This window comes from Rattus norvegicus, unplaced genomic scaffold (assembly GCF_021556685.1).
Source record: "Rattus norvegicus strain SHRSP/BbbUtx unplaced genomic scaffold, alternate assembly SHRSP_T2T haplotype2-0000026, whole genome shotgun sequence".
NCBI lineage: Eukaryota > Metazoa > Chordata > Mammalia > Rodentia > Muridae > Rattus > Rattus norvegicus.
Genome location: NW_028238785.1, coordinates 967,264 through 985,734, shown reverse-complemented (window position 1 = coordinate 985,734; position 18,471 = coordinate 967,264). Strand labels below are relative to the sequence as shown.

Sequence of the window (18,471 nt, the reverse complement as noted above, 5' to 3'; positions counted from 1 at the left end):
TTCTAGAACCCAAAACCTTAATAGGATAAGATGAAGGTGACCTTGCAGACCCAGGAATGAAACAAGAGTGTTTGGAGCGATTCATACCTGTTGTTTTTGGATCTCTCTGTCAGAAACCTCAGGCGATCTCTCAGGTCATTTCTCTCCTCGGTAATGAGCTGCAGCTCTTTAATCAGCCTCTCCTTTTCCTTCTTGACCTGCTTCTCGCTTGGGGCAGTTTCAGGGGAAGATGTTTCTCTCCCAGCGTCTGTAGGTAGAAGAACACAAGTGAACCTGCATGGGGAGAATGCATAGTGTGTACATAGACCACAGTTAGGCCTAAACAGGAGAACAAGCCTGGAACCCAGTGTCACTGCTAGGCGATTGGTCTATCCTCAGTGGATCTCAGTTCTCCCACTACTCTATAGAGACCAAGAGATGTAAGCAGCCAGTTGTTCCTTATGCCGGACATCAGGTGCTTACATGTACTACGGAGATGGCTTCTCCAGGATTATCATTAACTGAACAGGGTACAGCTTTATTTCAGGACCCTCACCCCTGTGGCTTCAGAACTCAGATGATAAATTCACCATCCACAGGACTTGAGTGACTGGAGACACTCAGATGTCCTACCCTGATACTCTAGGCCAATATCTTTGGATTTAAATGCATTTCCAGGGAGGACATGGTCAACAGACTTATCAATTCCCCTATTTGAAATACCAAACCCCTGAAGTGCCAATGGGTTACAGGCTGAAACTTGGTCCACATATTCCAAATAGTTTTGGTATTTTAGAAAAATGTTTGTAACACACAACCTCTAATATATAAAGCTAAGGATGACCCTGCAATTAGAAGAAATCAGAGAAGGTCTAAGAACATAAGGTTATTGCCTGGAGCACAATTTTCTCCCTGTTCCTACTGTCAGATATCCACTGTATTTAAAGAAGCAATGATAGTGAAGTACATTGCTGCCCTGTCTAAACTCAAAAAAGGTGGACCCTCCATGACTCCTGATGGTGTTTTTATATCAATGTAACATACCAAATGAACTGAAAAGTAAAGGCCAGAAGTTCACAGTGTAATAGCATTGGCCTAACCATATCCTCCCAGTGGGGATAGAGAATCTAAAGTTCTGAAATCCTTGACTTTCAGGAATTGTGATATTCATGGAAATTCAATTCCTTTTCAGATGCTCCAGTTGTTGTGGCCCATTGCTAGAAAGGTCAGCTTAAGCCTCCAGCCCCCCTGACAGGGAGCTCAAAATATACTGCCCAGAACTTACTAAACATTCCCCAGAAGTGCTGTCTTTGTCCATCATTACTTTGAGACGAAAGGCCAGATTCCTTCACTCTAGTCTGTCCACAATCGACATTCCCCCTCCCAAAATGCTTGCGAAGACGGGAAAACATGTCTTAGCTTGTAACTGCCAGACTCAGACTGAGAGAAACTAGGGCACTGGTTGTCACTGATGTCTGGTGACATCACAGAGGATGCCAGAACTCTCTAGGAGACAATAGAATGTCCAAGAAGGGACAGCAGATGTCATGGGGAGCAGACTTTGCCTCCCTGCTAATGTTCTCCCTGTACTGAGCATAAGCTGAGGTGCCCTTTCCAGGAGACTTTCCTGGGGCAGAGTCACTGAGCATCTCCTGCTTCCAAAGCCAAATTTTCTTCAAGGCTTGATTATAAAAAAACCTTAGTAATTCCTATGCATCTAAATGAATGTTTCCTTCTATATCTTGCCCCAAAATGTCTCATCCTAACTCAAATTATCCTCATTCACCAATGTTAGCCATTAAAACTTCCTGAGATTTCATACCAGCTTGAATATGCAGTCAAAATTTCTTCTGTCTCATTATGTACGGGTGCTTTAAATCACATCAAGAAATAGTCTGCATGTAGGTTACAACATGGGTGTGTGTTAGGGGAACACTCATGAAGTCATGTGCTTAACAATCGACAATTGCCAGAATATTCCTTAGGAGAAAGAGTTGAAATCTTTATGGTGCTAGGAAAAGTGTGGAGACCAGTTGGCAGAGGAAAGTGCAATATTGGAGCCACCAGTGAACGGAACCTCATGCTGCTTGTGGGGTTCTCCTCTCTGCACCAATGTCGCCAAAGGAGCACTGCTCACAGGCCTGAGTAAGATATACCATGAGCTTCTATCAGAAAAATAAAATAGTCAAGAGATATAGGGGGTGCACAGAAAGGTCTAAAATGAGGCTATAAACATCATTAAGTGGATAGAGCAAGGTCCCAGCACCTGTACACTGGAAAATGGCCACCACACCAAACACAAAAGCATCTATCAAAGTGAAAAATGAATACTTTATAGAATGCACACACTAACATTGATTGATCACATCCATAGTTCAAATTTTGGGGGCAAATTCATGGCCCTAACTATCTTTCTCTCAACCCATATAGCAAAAAATAAGAAAGACAGAGAAAAGGAAAAGTCAAAACAAAATCCAAAGCTTCTCATATGAGGACTGCAGGAAGTGTTATCTGGTGGTCAGTTCTGATTAGACATTTTAGATAGAACAGTGCACAGTGACCCTTGATGTGATGTCCCTATATAAAGCTTTTTGCAATATTGGAATTTTAACAAACCTCATCCAGAACGTACAGAAGAGGTAAGGATGTGATCACCATGTCCTTGCTCTCTATCAGGTTATTTTTCTGTGTCCTTGATTGTCAGGCATAGAACAGCAACAATCTGAAATAGCTGGTAGACATGGGAAAACGTGGCTAAAACTATAGTTGTGGATTACACACCTCAACTGTCAAAGGCTAATGCTGTCCTCACAGTCCTTGGAAGCCACTCTTGTAAGCCTATCTATTGGAAAGTGGAAGGAGGTTTATCTGAGCTCAAAGTGAACCTGGCCAGCCAGGGAGAGGGCAACATGGGATACTTGTGACCCTGTCTAAAACCAGCCCAGAAACCCACACTTCATTCAAAGCATCATCCACCAATTCTCGATTATCTACCATTCTCTCCCTACCAGTCGTTCAGTTTGGAATGGTAGAAAAAAATGGAACTGATCTTTCTATTGTAAGGACCTTGATCTCTCTTTTCTTAGGTCCACATTAAGAGTATATATAAATGGATATCACCATCTGAACATCTTAGTATTATCTACTCTGTATATCTAGCATAATACTGTGCCTATGACAGTCTCAAGCTTCCTTGAGCATTGTTGCCCCAGCAAGAAGTATGAAGTACTGAGGCCAGTCCCCAGGGATCCTTTCAAGGGTTTAAAAGAAAGCCATCAGAGATACTCCACTTTTTGTCCTTAGATTAAATCAAGCTGACACAATGTGAACCTGGTGGGCTATTTAACCATGCATCTTTCTTCCAACCCCTCTTTTCTGAGTTCAGTCCATGGCAGAATTCATTCCCCACCACCATAGATATTTCTTTGTATATTTCCACAAGAGCCAGGTTTCTTTCTCTTTTAAATAGAATTAGTTGTAGTCAGTCAACTGTTGCCCTATGTAAGAAATGATTAGTATATATTGTAACTTACCACACTGTATTTGTGTATACAAGTACATTATTGGAAATCCAGCATTACTGAGGAATTGGAAACCAGCGCTGTGGCCTTGCCTTTCTGTGCCTAGTCCTGGCTCACAGGCAACAGGGGGCAGACCTTGATTTCCTCTTCAGGGACAGAGTGATGGTGAATGGGCACTGAGCAGGCAGAGAAACACAGCTGAGGCAGCTCCTTTCAGGTATCAAACACATCATCTCCTTCCCATCTTAAGGGCTGTTGCTGAGGTCTTGCTCCCGTACCTACCTTAATAGCAGCAAATTTGTTACACAGCAGCCAGCTCTTTCCTATTGTTCTGTAATACGCCTCCACATCATGGATGCCAACAAACAAACTAACAAAAAACAAAAAAACCTGACATTGAACTGTGTGGTGCTGGTCACATACCCTGTTATGTTCCGTATGTTACGAGGTTTGTTAATCTTAACAAGTTCCCCAACTATGAGCTTCACATAGTACCCATTAGATTCAAGGAAAATAGGAACAATTATGTGTAAAATGACCCGAGTCAGGGCCCATAGACAGCAGCATTTCCAGCACTTGTGCTTTAGCCCATGTGGATTTTGCAATGAGCTGGGCCTAGCAATGTCCAGTACACAGTTGTGAGCTGTTGCTCTGGTTGAACTGTATTGGTGTGTGCATTCAATGAACTACACCTATTTAAATGAATTCAGTGTTCCTGTGGTCTGAGTCCAGACCTCTTGACACCAAATCTTCCCGTCAGCAGCACTTAGGAAAAGAAGCTAAGGTTAGGAAAGGTGACGTCTTGTCATAAATTATGTGACCAGAGGGATGGAGAAATGATCCCTTGTGTTAAGAGTCAAGGTGTCCTCTGTAATATTCAGGTCTATACTGGCCCTGTGCATCAGCTTCAAGGACCCATTTCTGATTTTCTTTGGGGTTCCCATGATGATGCACTCAGACATGATTGGAAAGAACCAAAATGGTGGTCAGACTTGATTTATAAAATGCAGGCAACATTGCAAACTTATGTTACAGGATATTGGATTCATATTATCAGCCCCAAGATAGTGTTATTTACTTTAAAAAAAATTACCTCTGGCAGTTCAGTTCAGCACTAGCACCGATATTTTACCCTAGAACTTTTTTTGGTTGTTTGTTTGTTTTTTGTTTTTGTTTTTGGATGAACAAGTACTTTCTTATTTTGTGGCCCAGCCCTAGCTCTTACTTCTTTGCACAGTCACAGAGAGACCTCAAACATATACTCAGCCAAAAGCAGGGGAATGTAGAAAAGAGCCTAAGGCAATACCACATAATGACATTGAAAGTGGGTGGCCAAAAGGTGTTATACAATTAACCTCACTTCAGTGAGTGATGACATACCAACCTGGTGGCCTACGATTCTGGAATATTAATCAGAATCCTTTCGTCATATTAGATCTTAATAGAAACAAGGAAGCAGTCCTTTCCTGAAGTATATATTCATCATACGTAAAGAAGATATTACATCCATATACAACTCAGAATAGAATTATCCCCCAAGACCGGAAAGATCTGGCAACATTAATATTAGAAGCTTCTCCTGTGTTACAGTGGTAAGCACAGAAGAAAGAGGAAGATAGGGCTGAAAACAAAAGCATCAGGCCAGAGCACTGTTTCTCAGGATGAGTTGCTAGGTGAAGGTAAATAAACCTTACTAAGTTTAATACAGTATTACATACACTGTTGTAAGTAACTGGAGCCGAGGCTATCCCCAAAGGTTTGCCTGTCTGTGAAATCTGATACCCTAACTCAGGTGTCTTCCCTGGCCTCAGTGGGAGAAGGTGCACCAGCCCTACAAAAACTTGATGTGTCTTGGTGGAGGCACACTCTGAGGGATATTCCTCTACTCTCTCAGAGGAGATGGTGTGAGGACATTGGGGAGGAACTGTGGGAGAGAAGTAACAAGAGGAAGGACAGCAATTGGGATGCAAAGTGAATTTAAGCCTGAATTAAGGTGAAGAGACACCTTAACTAAGGTAACTAATAAAAGAATCAGTGTGTGCCCATGGCTCCAGGTAGATATGTAGCAGAGGACTAGCTTATCTGGGATCACTGGGACGGGAGAACCTTGTTTCTGAGGAAGCTTCATGAACCATGATATTGGAACTTAGGCCTCTGAGGCGGGAGTGAATTGGTGGGTGGAGGAGCAATCTCATAGGGAGAGGGTGTGGGGGACAGAAGAGGGGGTCATGTAGAGGAACATGGAGTGGGAGATAAATTGGAAATGTAGATAAAGTGATGAAAGAAAACTAAAAAACATCAGACTATGAGTATCATTTAATTCAAGCCTCAAATAATAAAAACATAAATGCGAGAGTCTCCTGGTCCTGTTCATGTCATCCTGAATCTTAAAATCTTTTTTCCTCCAAATTCCGTGCCACATGAGGTGCACTGAACTGTCAGCTGCCTGCTTGGATGACAACTGCAGCAGCTTCCCTATGCACTTGCTTTGTAGGAGCACGAAATCTATTGAGCTCCCTTTTCCAAGTTGGAACTTTAATTGGTAAGAGTCTTGCCTTGAGGACACCTTCCACATCTCTACAGTACAGAGGCAGGAGGCTTATCGTTAATAACATTCATCTCCTTAACTATGTCACCCTCCTCTTCAGCACATGAATTTGCTGTGACATTAAACTTCTTAGTGATCTTTTCCACTCAAAGCTGCACATGGTTTTCATGTGTTTGCCCTGTGTGTTGTTCCTTCTCCTGCAGTCTTGAGGAACAGTGACCAAAAGTAACCAAACCACAGACTCAAAGCCATGTTAATACTGTATTGTGTACTATTTTCACAGAGTTGCCTGAGGTGTAAATGGGACATGGAGAATTCGAACATAGTTTGAATCTTAGGCCTTTCACTGGGCAGTCCCTCATCTTCTCTAAAAATTAACCCCATTCTTCTACCATTGAGACCCACCTGCTGGTTAGCTCTTTACCCCTCTGCCGTGGTCTGTTCCATATCTCTTCCTGCCCATGTCTACTCTGAATCTCCTGCTTCAGCTTGCCTCTGCCTATGTCCCTCTCTATGCCCGGAAGTTCTGCCCACATACTTCCTGACGAAGCTCTTGGCCATCAGATCTTTATTACATCCAATCGGCAGTGAGACAACACCTGATACATCTCTTAGCTTGTGTTGAGCTGATGAGAAGGACAAACATCCACAAAATAGCAAACCTGATGATGGGACATAGAAATGACAAGAGAAATCCTGCCAGCACTTAGCTCACTGCCAGTACAGAACTAACAATTGAAAGTTGACACACCTTAGTACAAAGGGAGGTCACCTCAGCATTTCCCCTTTTACTCCAAGAAATACCTTTAATTTAACATTAATAAGCTAGATAAAATAAGAAAACTTATGAGATGCATCAGGTAAGAATTACTGTCACAATATTCTGTCCATTCGTATTTTGCAAAATTGGAGAAGGTACTTCATTATCTAAATTATATTAGTCTAAAATTTTGTACCTAAATCATTTTCTATCACTTTTTAAGCTTTGTATCCCTTATCTATCATAACTTTCATTTATTAACCATAATAAGTCTTCTGAGACCAAATGTACTTTCATTAATTCCAAACAATTTAAGCGTTTATGTCTTTCATCCTTAAAATTTGACACATTTTTTGCGTACAAATTTTCTTTATTCAGCTTCTACACGAAGATTATTTTTGCTCTGATTTAGAGCAGGATGCAAGGGTGGAGTGCAGACCTGAGGGGAGGGCAGATGAATGGAGTTGAGCTGCAGGATGTGAGGTTCACAGAGAATAAATAAGAAGTTAAAAAAAATAAGAAATGAGCACAGTGGGGATGAAGCTGTGAATACTTGGCATGGGGACGTTTGGCAGTGGACTGGGCATTTTAGGGGTGGGGTGGATTGGCGTGGGTTCTGGAGTAGTAAGGATGATGTCTGTTCTTGTCTTTTGGGGAAACTCCTCGGTCTTCTCCCATCCCTCCTCCACCTCTACCCCCACCTCCAACCGCCATAACTGCCTCCTACCACAGCAGCGGCTTCTGGGCATCGGCCTCTTTCTGCTCAAGCTCTTCTATGTGCTCGGGGTGGTACAAGCTTTTAAAAGTCCCAGGCAGTGGGCAGACCACGCACACTCTCCTGGCATCCCCATCCTCTCTCAGGACTTATGGTGCCAGAGCGGATATCGCAGGAGTTTTAATACTGCTGTGGAGTGTCCATAGAGCCCTGCTTTCTGAGCCTCCCATGTCCACCCTGTTCCTGTCCAGGTTCCTGGCTGTCACATTTCTGCACGATGGTGAACAAGTTTGTTTTTCTGATTCTCATAACAAGAAAAGGTTAAGACTAAACTATCTAATCTTCAACCCCATCCAAGATCTGAGGAGGAGAAATGTTGCCTGAATAAAAGGAAATTCAGAGCAAACAGCTTCCAAATCTAAAGAAATGACAGAAATTGTTGGCTACCCTGGGAGTCAGTCAGCAAATATTCCTGTGTCACTGTGGCATCCACCTTCAACTCACTGGGCCAGGAGCTCTGACAACAATCCTTTGAAGCAGGTCACTTGAAGGACTATCCTATTTTTTTTTCCAAAAACTGGGACACAGACTTCCCCATGATCAACTTCTGCACAGTCTGGACAGCTTTCTGGCAGCAGTAGAGGTAAGTGGGTAGTATTTCACCCAATGGTTCTTTAGAGCCCATCATCTTTTTCAGAATAGATTGGGGACACTACCAGGAGTTGAGGTCTCTCCCACTGTGAAAAGCCTTTAACTATTAGGACATCTGAAATGGCAGATTCTTCAGATCTCTAAAGGATTTGAGAACCACTTTTGTATATAATGTCTATCTCAGTGGACAAATGTGGCTTTTTTTCCCCAAGGGATTTACTTCCTACTTAACTTTAAAAACATACACAGGAAGTTAAATAAAGCTTATTTCTGTACCTAACTAAAGCAGTACCTAACATGACTGGAAAACTGATTATTTATAGTTGGAAAGTACTAGCTTGAATTCCTTAATTATCCACGGCAGTGTGCAGTAGTAATTTTATAAAATTAGAATTTTACACCACATTGTGAATAAGTTGCATATACTTATATCTTAAAAATGAATTGAATCATTTATGCAAGTACAATTTTAAATTCTATCATCATTCAAAAATCCATGCCATCCTAAAATATTTGAGACTTGTTATTGCTTTCTAGTATAAATAGAGATACAGTGATCTATGATTTTGTCATTTTAGTCCCTTCTCCTGATTTCCCACAACATTAGACAGAGAATTGAGGAGAGAAAGAGAAAGGAAGAAAGACATCCCTGATTCGAATCTGCTTTACTGTTTCCTCCCTGACCATGGCCAGTAAGAACTTGCAACCAACCCCCTAACTGACAATAATCATCTACAGCCCACGGCAGACAAATAACCACCCATCCACCCTTCCTCTTGAGAATGAGGGGGTCATGTTCCTTTAAGTTGCTTCCCAATGTGTGTGGGGTGACAACATGTTTTGGGGACCTTTCAACAATTGGGACATTTTCCAAATCCTGGGAGATCTTGCAGTTTCCTATGCGTCCAGACCCTGAATGTGGAGGGATTAACTGAAGTCCTGGCTACATTAACAATGAAAAATACAAACACACATTCCTACCATATGAGGAAGGTCACCGGATATCTACCCCTTGAAGTTTGCTCAAAACAATTAGTCAATTAGCTTTTTATTTATCTTCAGGTCACTTCTTAGTAACCAGGCAGAAAAGAGACAGATTGTTTGCCAAAATTATATCAATTGCTTCTAAGCCAGTCACCAATTGAGTTCCTGCCATCCTTTGAAGTTTCATCAGAGAGGCTCTATTTTGCACAGACTCACAATACTTATGTCTCCCATGTGGCAAACTAAAAGAACTGTTAAGATCTCCTTAAATAATTCAACAGTTTTCCCAATCCAAAGTCTCCCACCCTCCTCCAAAAAATCAAGAGATTCCTCACAAACATCTCCACTCACTTCGGTACCAGTTTATATATCAGTCACATTTCTGTTACTGCAGAAAAATACTATGACCAAGAACAACTCAAGGAATACAGTTCTTCACATTGTGGTAACCAACCCCAACTACCAAATTATTTCATTGCTAAGTCATAAATATAAGGTCGCTACTGTTTGAATTGTAATGTAAATAGCATGTATAAAGTATGTCTCATATGTGGTTGTTCCCTGAAGGGCTTGCAACCCACAGGTTGAAAACTGCACTTGTGTGTGGTGGTGGGAGGGGGGGTGGTGAGTTTTTTGTTTTGTTTGTTTGTTTTCCTTTTTCTCAAAACCCAAATGCTGATAAGAACATAGGCCAATATCAGGCTCTTCAATTTTATTCCATTAGGCACTGTGTCTGCTCTCATGATATTAACATGCTGGTTTTTCTTTTTTACTATTCCCCAAAATGAAGGTGAAATCATTAAAGGTGATGCCTCCCGCAGTGCTTTACTGTCTTATTAGTTAGCAGTGTCTGACTGCCCTGCTCAGTTGTGCTTTCATGTGAGTTCTGAGATTTTTTTTTTCATTCCCATGAAGTTCAGCATTGAACATCTGTGACTTATACCTGATTTTAGTGGAAATGCATTAAGATTTTTCTCCAGTTAGGATGCTGTTGGCCTTGTATATTGCCTTTGTATTGTGAAGTTATGTCTTCTCCATATCTCAGCTTCTGCAGGACTTTTTCTTGAATCGCTGTGTGATTTTGCTAAAGAAATTGTCTGCCTCTAGTGCAGTGATCATGTGTTTCCTGTTCTTGGTTTTATGTGGTAAATTGTTTATTCATTTGTATTTGTTGAAACATTCTTGTACCTCTGGAATCAAGCCAGCGTCATCATGGTACCTGATACTTTTGGTATTTTCCTGAATTTTATTTGTCAGTATTTTATTGAGAAATTTTTCACTTAAATGTTCCTTCCAATCTTATTTTCTTTTCTATGTTGCAAAGAGACACCATGAGCAAGGGAACTTATAGAAGAAAGTTTATTGCAGCTTACAGTTTCAAGATCATGAGTCTTTGATTATTATGCTGGGGTACATGGCAGCAGGTAGGACACCATGTTTCTAAAGAACTGGCTGAGATCTTACATCTTATCTGCAAGTTGGACACAGAAAGTGACTGTTAACTATAAATGGTATTGAATTTGGAAACCTCAATGCCCAATCCCATAACATTCCTCCAACAAATCGATATCTTATAATTCTTACCGAACATTTCCACAAACCAGGAATAATCATTCCTATATATGAGTTTATGGGGGCCATTATCATTCAGATCACCATATTCCACTCCCAATTCCTCATAGGTTCTTAAACATATCATAATAAAAAAATACATTAGCTCAGCTTCCAAGACTCCTGTAGTCTTTCGGTCTCTGTACAGTTTATCCACAGTGCTTTATGATACTCCAGGCAGTCCCTTAATTATTCCCCCTACAAAATCAAAAGGCAAATTATACACATCCAATGTGTAATGCCAAAAGTAAATGTTATCATTGCAATGGGAAATTGGGAATGTGGTGAGTAAATTCACGGCATAAACCAAAAAGAGCGCACTCCAAATTTGCTACTTCTGATGAATGACAAAGGGATTAGATGGGTCCACTCCCGTGGCTTTGCTGATTGCAACATAAATCCTAAAACTATGTTGTATCACAGAGATTTGTGGTGCTTGTGTTTTTATTGTCATTCGTTTCTAGGAATTTTAATTTTTCCTTATGGATTTCTCCCTTGGCCCTTTCAGTAGTGTGTTGTTTGTGTTGCTGACTTTCCATGAGTGTGTGCACTGACTGTACTTTCAATTGTGTGATATCAGTTTGATTCCTTTGTGCTCAGATAGAATGCACGACACTACTTCAACCTTCTTATCTTTCCTGAGGGTTGTTCTGTGTCCTAACCCGTAGTCAATTTTGGAGACAGAAGCACAGGCTGATAGAAAATATATGTATAGTTCTGTGTAGTTTGTTAGGTCCATTTGACTGATGATGTCACTGAATTCTGCTCATCCTCTTTTGTTTATTTGCATGTGATCTGTCAACTGGTCAGAATGGACTATTAAAACCAATTACAACCACTGTTATAGCTAATCTGTAGTTTCATATCTATCTGATAGTATGTACTTTTAAAATTAGGAAGCTTGTGTTTAATATGTATTTATTTAGAGTTGTGGTATCTTTTGATAATTGCAAAGTATGAAGTGAATGTCCTTACATGTTGTGGACAGGATTCGTTTGAAATCTATTCTGTCAGCTAGATAGAGAAACTGCATAGAATTGCTATAGGGACCTGTGTCTTAGGTCTGTTTCCCTAGTATATCCTCTACATCTCTCATGATGGTGATCCTGTTTCTGGCTAAATGTATGTCTGTTTACTGGGGAATTGAGTTTAGTGACATGTATTAAATTTTGTCATTTTGTTAATTTTTGTGGTTTTTATTGGCCTCTTTTGATTGACTGTCATAGTTTTGTTACATTATTTCCTGTGTCCTCTGGTATTTTATGCTTCCCTTCAAACTAAAGTATTCCTTTTAGGATCCTCTACAGAGCTGTCTTACTGGTTATACATATTTTGTTAAATTTATTTTTAGTGTGCATTCGTCAGCACAGTAGCTGTGCAGCTGCCTGCCCTCCATGGTATCAGATCTACTTTCCAAACAATAACGCTCAACTCTTACTGACTGTGTAGCATATTGGCTGCTCTTTGTTCCCCTTGGACAGCCCGCAGGACCAGGTGCTCCTCTCCCTTAACCATGGCTGCTGTCCTCTTCCTCTCTCCTCTCCATCACACACGTTCTTCCTTTATTCTCTGGCAGCTTCTTCTTCCTTCTTCCCTCCTCATGATCCTCTCTAGCAAAGCCCTCAAAGCTCCCCTCCCCCATCTCTTGGCTGTGCAGCTGTTGGCTGGTGGCTTCTTTATAAACACAGTTAACTGGGAGCAGGGTCAGGTTTTTTTTTGGATTAACCAGTCTTGAGTTCTACAAATTAGCAGTAAAATACAAGCAGAATTAGGCCACTCCACCACAAGGATTTCTTTTGCTTTGTTTTGTTTTGTTTTAATTTTTCTTTTACCTTTTACTTTATTTTATTTTTGGCTATTTTTTAATCATTAGTTTTTTTATTTATGTATATTTCAAATGTTGTCCCGCTTTCCTGACTCCCCTCATCAAATCTTACATCCCATTTCTGCTCAGCTTTGCCTATGTGACAGTGTTCCCCCACCTACACATATCCATCCCCATCTCACACCTCTAGGATCTCCTTTTGGTGGGACAATAGGCCTCAGGGTAGTCAATGGCCTCCCACCCCATGATGCGACTTAAGTCAGTACTCTTCTACACAGTTACCTAGAACCATAGAGCCATCCTTGCATATACTTTGGCTGGCAGTTTGGTCCCTAGGAGCTGCGGGACTGGTGACAGAGGATCTGGTTAGATATTAAAGACAAATGGTTTCTGCTTTCTCCTCTTTTTTCTGGTTATAGGTGAAATCATGTTTGTTTGCTTCCCTTTTTTGAAATTATTGAGTTGATTAATTTCTTGGTTTTTCTTGTGTATAGTTTAGCTCATTTTCTTGGGGTTTTCCTCATATTATCCTCTGTTGTGCTCTCTTAAAGAAAAATATTGTTTAAATTTGGTTTTGTTGTGAAATATCTTGGTTTCTCTATTTATGGTGATTGAGAATTATGCTGGGTATAGGAGTCTGGGTCTGCAATACATCTGCCCAAATTTTTCTGGCTTTTGGAGTCTCTGTTGAGAAGTCTGGTGTAATTCAGATAGGTCTGAATTTATTTATTACTGGTTATTTATACCCTACCCCTTTTAAAGTTCTTTCTTTGATCTGCGTATTTAGTGTTTTAATTATTATGTGAATGGCAGAGTTTTTTCTGGTACAATTCATTTAGCCTTCTGTAGGCCTCTTGTACAGTTATGGCATTTTCTTCCTTACCTTATGGAAGTTTTCTGCTATAATTTATTGAAGATGTTTACTGGACCTATGAACTGGAAATCTTAATTCTGTTCTATATTTATTATCCTTAGATTTGGACTTTTAATTGTGTCCTGAAATTCATGGATGTTTTGGATTCAATAAACCATACATGTTTATCTGAGATGGGTGTTTTGTGTTTTGTGGGGTGACCTCCTTGATGCCAACTCTTACATTTAGTAGCAGGTTGGATAATGAGACATGGTTAGGAATGGTGACCTCTTGACATAAACTATATGAAAATAGGTAGGTTAATTTATGTGTGTCAAGTATCAGTAGTCTCCTGGGTGGTTTTGGTTCCCAGTTGGCCATGTGCAACAGTTTCAAAAGCCCAGGTTTGATGTTCCTTGGTTTTCCTATGATGATGCACTCAGATATGACAGATATCAACAGAATCCTTGTCAAAGAACTTAATTTATATAATAGACCAAAAATTACTAATTATGTTACAAAATATTTGATCACACTGTGATCTCCAAGAATGTATTATTTACCGATAAACTATTGTGTGGTATAGCATCGCCATGGCACAGACATTTAACACGAGGGTTGGTTGTTTGATGCAAACATGGACTCTAATTTGGTAAGGCTAACCTACCACACACCTTTATTGCAAAGTTAAAACTGCACTTAGGTTCAGAGATGGTCAAGGAAGGACTTGAAAGGAAATGAAGATAACTAAACCAATGGAAAGTCTTTGAGTTGAAGGATTTTTAGAAAGTGTGCAGAGGGAACAGGAATGCTCTTCTGGGAGGTCAGTGAATTAGGAAGGACAGTTGGGAGTTGACTTCTGTATCTGACTCCTGCGACTTCACTGGTAAAAATTAACGTCTGGAATTTTGTGTTGTAAAACAACACATTGGCTCTGCAGCTTTTGGCAAGGGCCATGGACAGAGAGATCACACCAGCTGGGGACAATCTGAAAAGAAGTCAGGTTTTCTTAAGTCACCTGAGAAGTCCTCACGGAGAGAGGAATGAATGGGCAGCACCATAATAGAAGGCCTTAGGATCTCAGATAGTTCTACTCTAGATGCCTTGAAAATAGAAGCAGAAAATGAAAAACTAAATGACTTCACAGGAATTAGCTCAATTCTGAGTATGATTATTTCATATTGGCATTTTATACCTGATTCATTTTTTAAAAAATTAAAAAAAGAGCCTTCTGTTTTAATGCGAGGCTGTCTTAGAATCACAAAATGCTTACAACACCTACATCTAACAGTATCGGGCTCGAGATTCTACTTTTAAATGCATCACCATCGAGAGCTTCCATTTAACCAGCAGGGTCCATGCCAGGCAGACACTGAGCAGGTTGTATGTTCTGTTAATCTCCACAACAACCCAATTCAGCAGAAACACGTCCATTTTACAGATGAAGAAACCACAGCTCAAAGCAAATGAGTATCAGGGTCCCCTCAGTCTCACTGACTGTCACTCAGACCCACATCCTTCTCTGTAAAGGGAAGCCATGGGCCTGATGTGGGCTGTGCAAGCTGACTCTGCTGAGATGATCAATGCTATTCTTGACCCTGGGAGAATTTAAGACAAGGTGACCCACAGACTCCCGGGATAGATTCTGCCTCTGGGTTCTAGGGTGTGACACAGTATCCCTTGCCATGGGTCTCTACTCACATGAGGAGTCTGTTCCCATCTGTCAGCTTCTATGGCAGTGGCTCAAAACACTCCTAGTGGTGCAACCCTTTAATACAGATCTTCATGCTGTGATGGCTCCCACCAGGAAATTATTCCATTGCTACTTCATAACTAATATTGCTACTCTTATATGTGTCATTGCATGCTAAGTATCTGATATGCAAGGTATCTGACATACACTCTCCTAGAAGGGGTCATGACACACAGGTTGAGCAACATTACTCAATAAACTTTTTTTTTCTTTTATAAAGAGAGGCCTTCGTCTCAGAAGGACCTGGACCAGATGCCCTGTAGTAGTGACAAGTTTTAGCAGGCCCAAGGCTGCTTGCCTTAATGACACAGACATTCCTGGCTAAAGGCACAATCTGAAATCACTGTCCCCAGGATATTTCTTACCTCAACCCCCCCCCCCATTACAATGTCTGTCTCCTTGGACATATCTGTCCAGGAAGCCAGTCCCTGTAGTCTCTGATACAGACAGAATGCTAAAGGCAAGAATGCTTTCCCTCTGTTGGCCTACCGTCACTTCTACAGAAGTAAGTTCAAATCCCCGAGTGTAAATGTGTGTCTTTAACATAGTGTGTGAAACTTGAAATCTCATCTGTTTGTGTTAGCAAAAACCTACTCTCACTTCAGATTAACAGCTGACCAACAATTATTTTCAGGAGACCACAGAGGCTGGCCAGGCCTGCAGAGTCAGATCCCCTCCCTGCCTGGGATGATCCCACCCAGGTTGGACTTCAGCTTCACTTATCAGCTGATATCAGAAAAATGTTATCTTAAGATTCTGCAGTCCACGGTCTGGACAAAAGTTGTTAAATGGCTAGTATGGGAGTTTTCTCCAGCTTAAAATCATTCTGGTCTCTTCTCTCCCCTGGACTGCCCTCTGTTCTCTCAGGTCTGTTGGTCCTGGAAAGACCTGGGTTCACCTCAAGGCCTGGGTTGTGGAGGAGGACTTTTTGTTGTGGAAATGAGCATGGATCAAGGATGTAGCCCTACTCTGACTGGGCAATTAAGCTGCAGAAAATCTTCTCCAATGACAGAACTAGGTCATGTGGGAGCCAACACTGTTTCAAAGGGAGAGCTGGTTGCTTTCTCCTGGAAGAAGCACTTGGGGGTTGACTGTCACTTCTGAACCTTCTGTTCTAAGTCACTTCTCAGAAGAAACACTTTGCCTTAAGTCCTCTGTGGGACCCACCCAGCACTGGGGCTGGAGGATCCTATGGTGTTGCAGCTCTGAGCTGGGAGGAGGAGCTAGCACACTGACATGAAGAAGCCTGTTTTCACAGCTGATCTGGATCTGAGGAACAGGTGCTTTTAAAGAAGCATGTGAAAGTATCTCCTGCAGGGGAGCTCACTATGCAGGGAAAGTCACACAGGACAGGGAAAAGTGGCTTCCCAACTTCCACTGGGCAAGAACCAGGGAGGGTATTGGATGGATGATCAGAGAGTTTGAGAAAGGCCTGCACCTCCCTGAGTGTCCTCCCTCAATCATAAGTCCCCCTACTGCCCCAGGGGCACACCTGAGGCTCAGCAAAGCCTGCCACCTGCTGGGGTCCCTCAAACTAAGCAGTGAGTGTAGAACTGTGCAAAACACATCTGGGGATGGGGAGACATAAGTGTCAGCTGGGCCTGTCCTCACTGCCTTTAGACTCTAATGGCAGGGCCGGTGCAGGGAATGGCTACTCCAGATCTCAAATGTCTTGGGCTGAAGAAGTAGGAGATGTCAGAGTCAGGGTCAGGGGCCGGGGCCGGGGCCAGGGCTGGGGACAGGTCAGGGTCAGGGTCAGGGTCAGGGTCAGGCAGAGTCAGGCAGAAAAAATTCAAGTCCCTGCCAGCAGACTGATAGGCTATGGGCATGAAGAAGTGCTGTGGTAGAGAGTGCCCTTGTTCTCTCTGGTTCGGCAAGTAACCAAGGTGTGATGGGAAAAGTTGGGGAACTCACAGACAAATGATTTGACACCAAATCTTCCCTTTGGCAGCATTTAGGAGAAGAAGCTAAGGTCAGGAGAGGTGACACCTTGCCATAAGTTATGTGACAAGAGGGATGGTGAAATGATCCCTTGTGATAAGAATCAAGGTTTCCTCTGTGGCACTTAGGTCTATACTGGCCCTGTGCAACAGCTTCAAGAACCCATTTCTGATTTTCCTTGGGATTCCCGTGATGATGCACTCAGTCAGGATTGGAAACAACCAAAATGGTAGTCAAAGTGCTTCATTTAAAAAATGTAGGGAACACTGCAAACTCATGTTTCAATATATTTGATTACATTGTAAGCCCCAAGATTTGTTATTTACTTAAAAAAATGTACATCTGGTGGTGTAGGTCAGCACTAACACAGACATTTACCTCTAGAGCTTGGTGGTTTTTATTGATAGAGAAATTGCATAGAATCGCCATAGGAACCTGTGTCTTAGGTCTGTTTCCCTAGTATATCCTCTATATCTATCATGATGGTGATCATGTTACTTGCTAAATGTATGTGTGTTTACTGGGGAATTGAGTTTAGTGACGTGCAAATATTATTTAAACCTATGTATTAAATGTTGTCATTTTGTTAATTTTTGTGGTTTTTATTGGATTCTTTTGATTGACTGTTCTAGTTTTATTAAATCATTTCCTGTTTTCTCTAATAGTTTATGCTTCCCTTCAAGCTAAAGTATTCCTTTTAGGATCCTCTACAGAGCTGTCTTACTGGTTATACATATTGTGTTAAATTTATTTTTAGTGTGCATTAGTCAGCACAGTAGCTGGGCAGCTGCCTGCCCTCCATGGTATCAGATCTACTTTCCAAACAATAACGCTCAACTCTTACTGACTGTGTAGCATCTTGGCTGCTCTTTGTTCCCCTTGGACAGCCCTCAGGACCAGGCTCTCCTCTCCCTTAACCATGGCTGCTGTCCTCTTCCTCTCTCCTCTCCATCACACACGTTCTTCCTTTATTCTCTGGCAGCTTCTTCTTCCTTCTTCCCTCCTCATGATCCTCTCTAGCAAAGCCCTCAAAGCTCACCTCCCCCATCTCTCTGCTGTGCAGCTGTTGGCTGTTGGCTTCTTTATGATCACAGTTAACTGGGAGCAGGGTCAGCGTTTGGGGGTTAACCAGTCTTGAGTTCTACAAATTAGCATTAAATAAAAGCAGAATTAGACTAATACACTACAGGGATTTCTTTAGTTTTGTTTTGGTGTAAGTTTTCTTTTATCTTTTCACTTTCTACTTTATTTTAGGCTATTTTTTTTATTAATTGGTTATTTTATTTATTTATATTTCAAATGTTTTCCTGCTTTCCAGACTCCCCTCATC

General features: G+C 41.4%; 1 protein-coding gene across 3 annotated transcripts in view; it reads right to left on the bottom strand.

Annotated features, from left to right (window-relative positions):
• Positions 1-18,471, bottom strand: part of Speer4cl6 (spermatogenesis associated glutamate (E)-rich protein 4C like 6) — a 261,843-nt gene that overhangs the window by 194,605 nt on the left and 48,767 nt on the right. Inside the window, 2 exon segments of one of the 3 annotated variants that reach the window (NM_001432159.1) lie at positions 88-247; positions 1,265-1,468. The exons of 1 other annotated variant lie outside the window; for it this stretch is intronic. In NM_001432159.1, the coding sequence (NP_001419088.1) occupies positions 88-247; positions 1,265-1,391 (287 nt within the window). In that variant the 5' untranslated portion in view covers positions 1,392-1,468. 3 annotated transcript variants of the gene reach the window in all.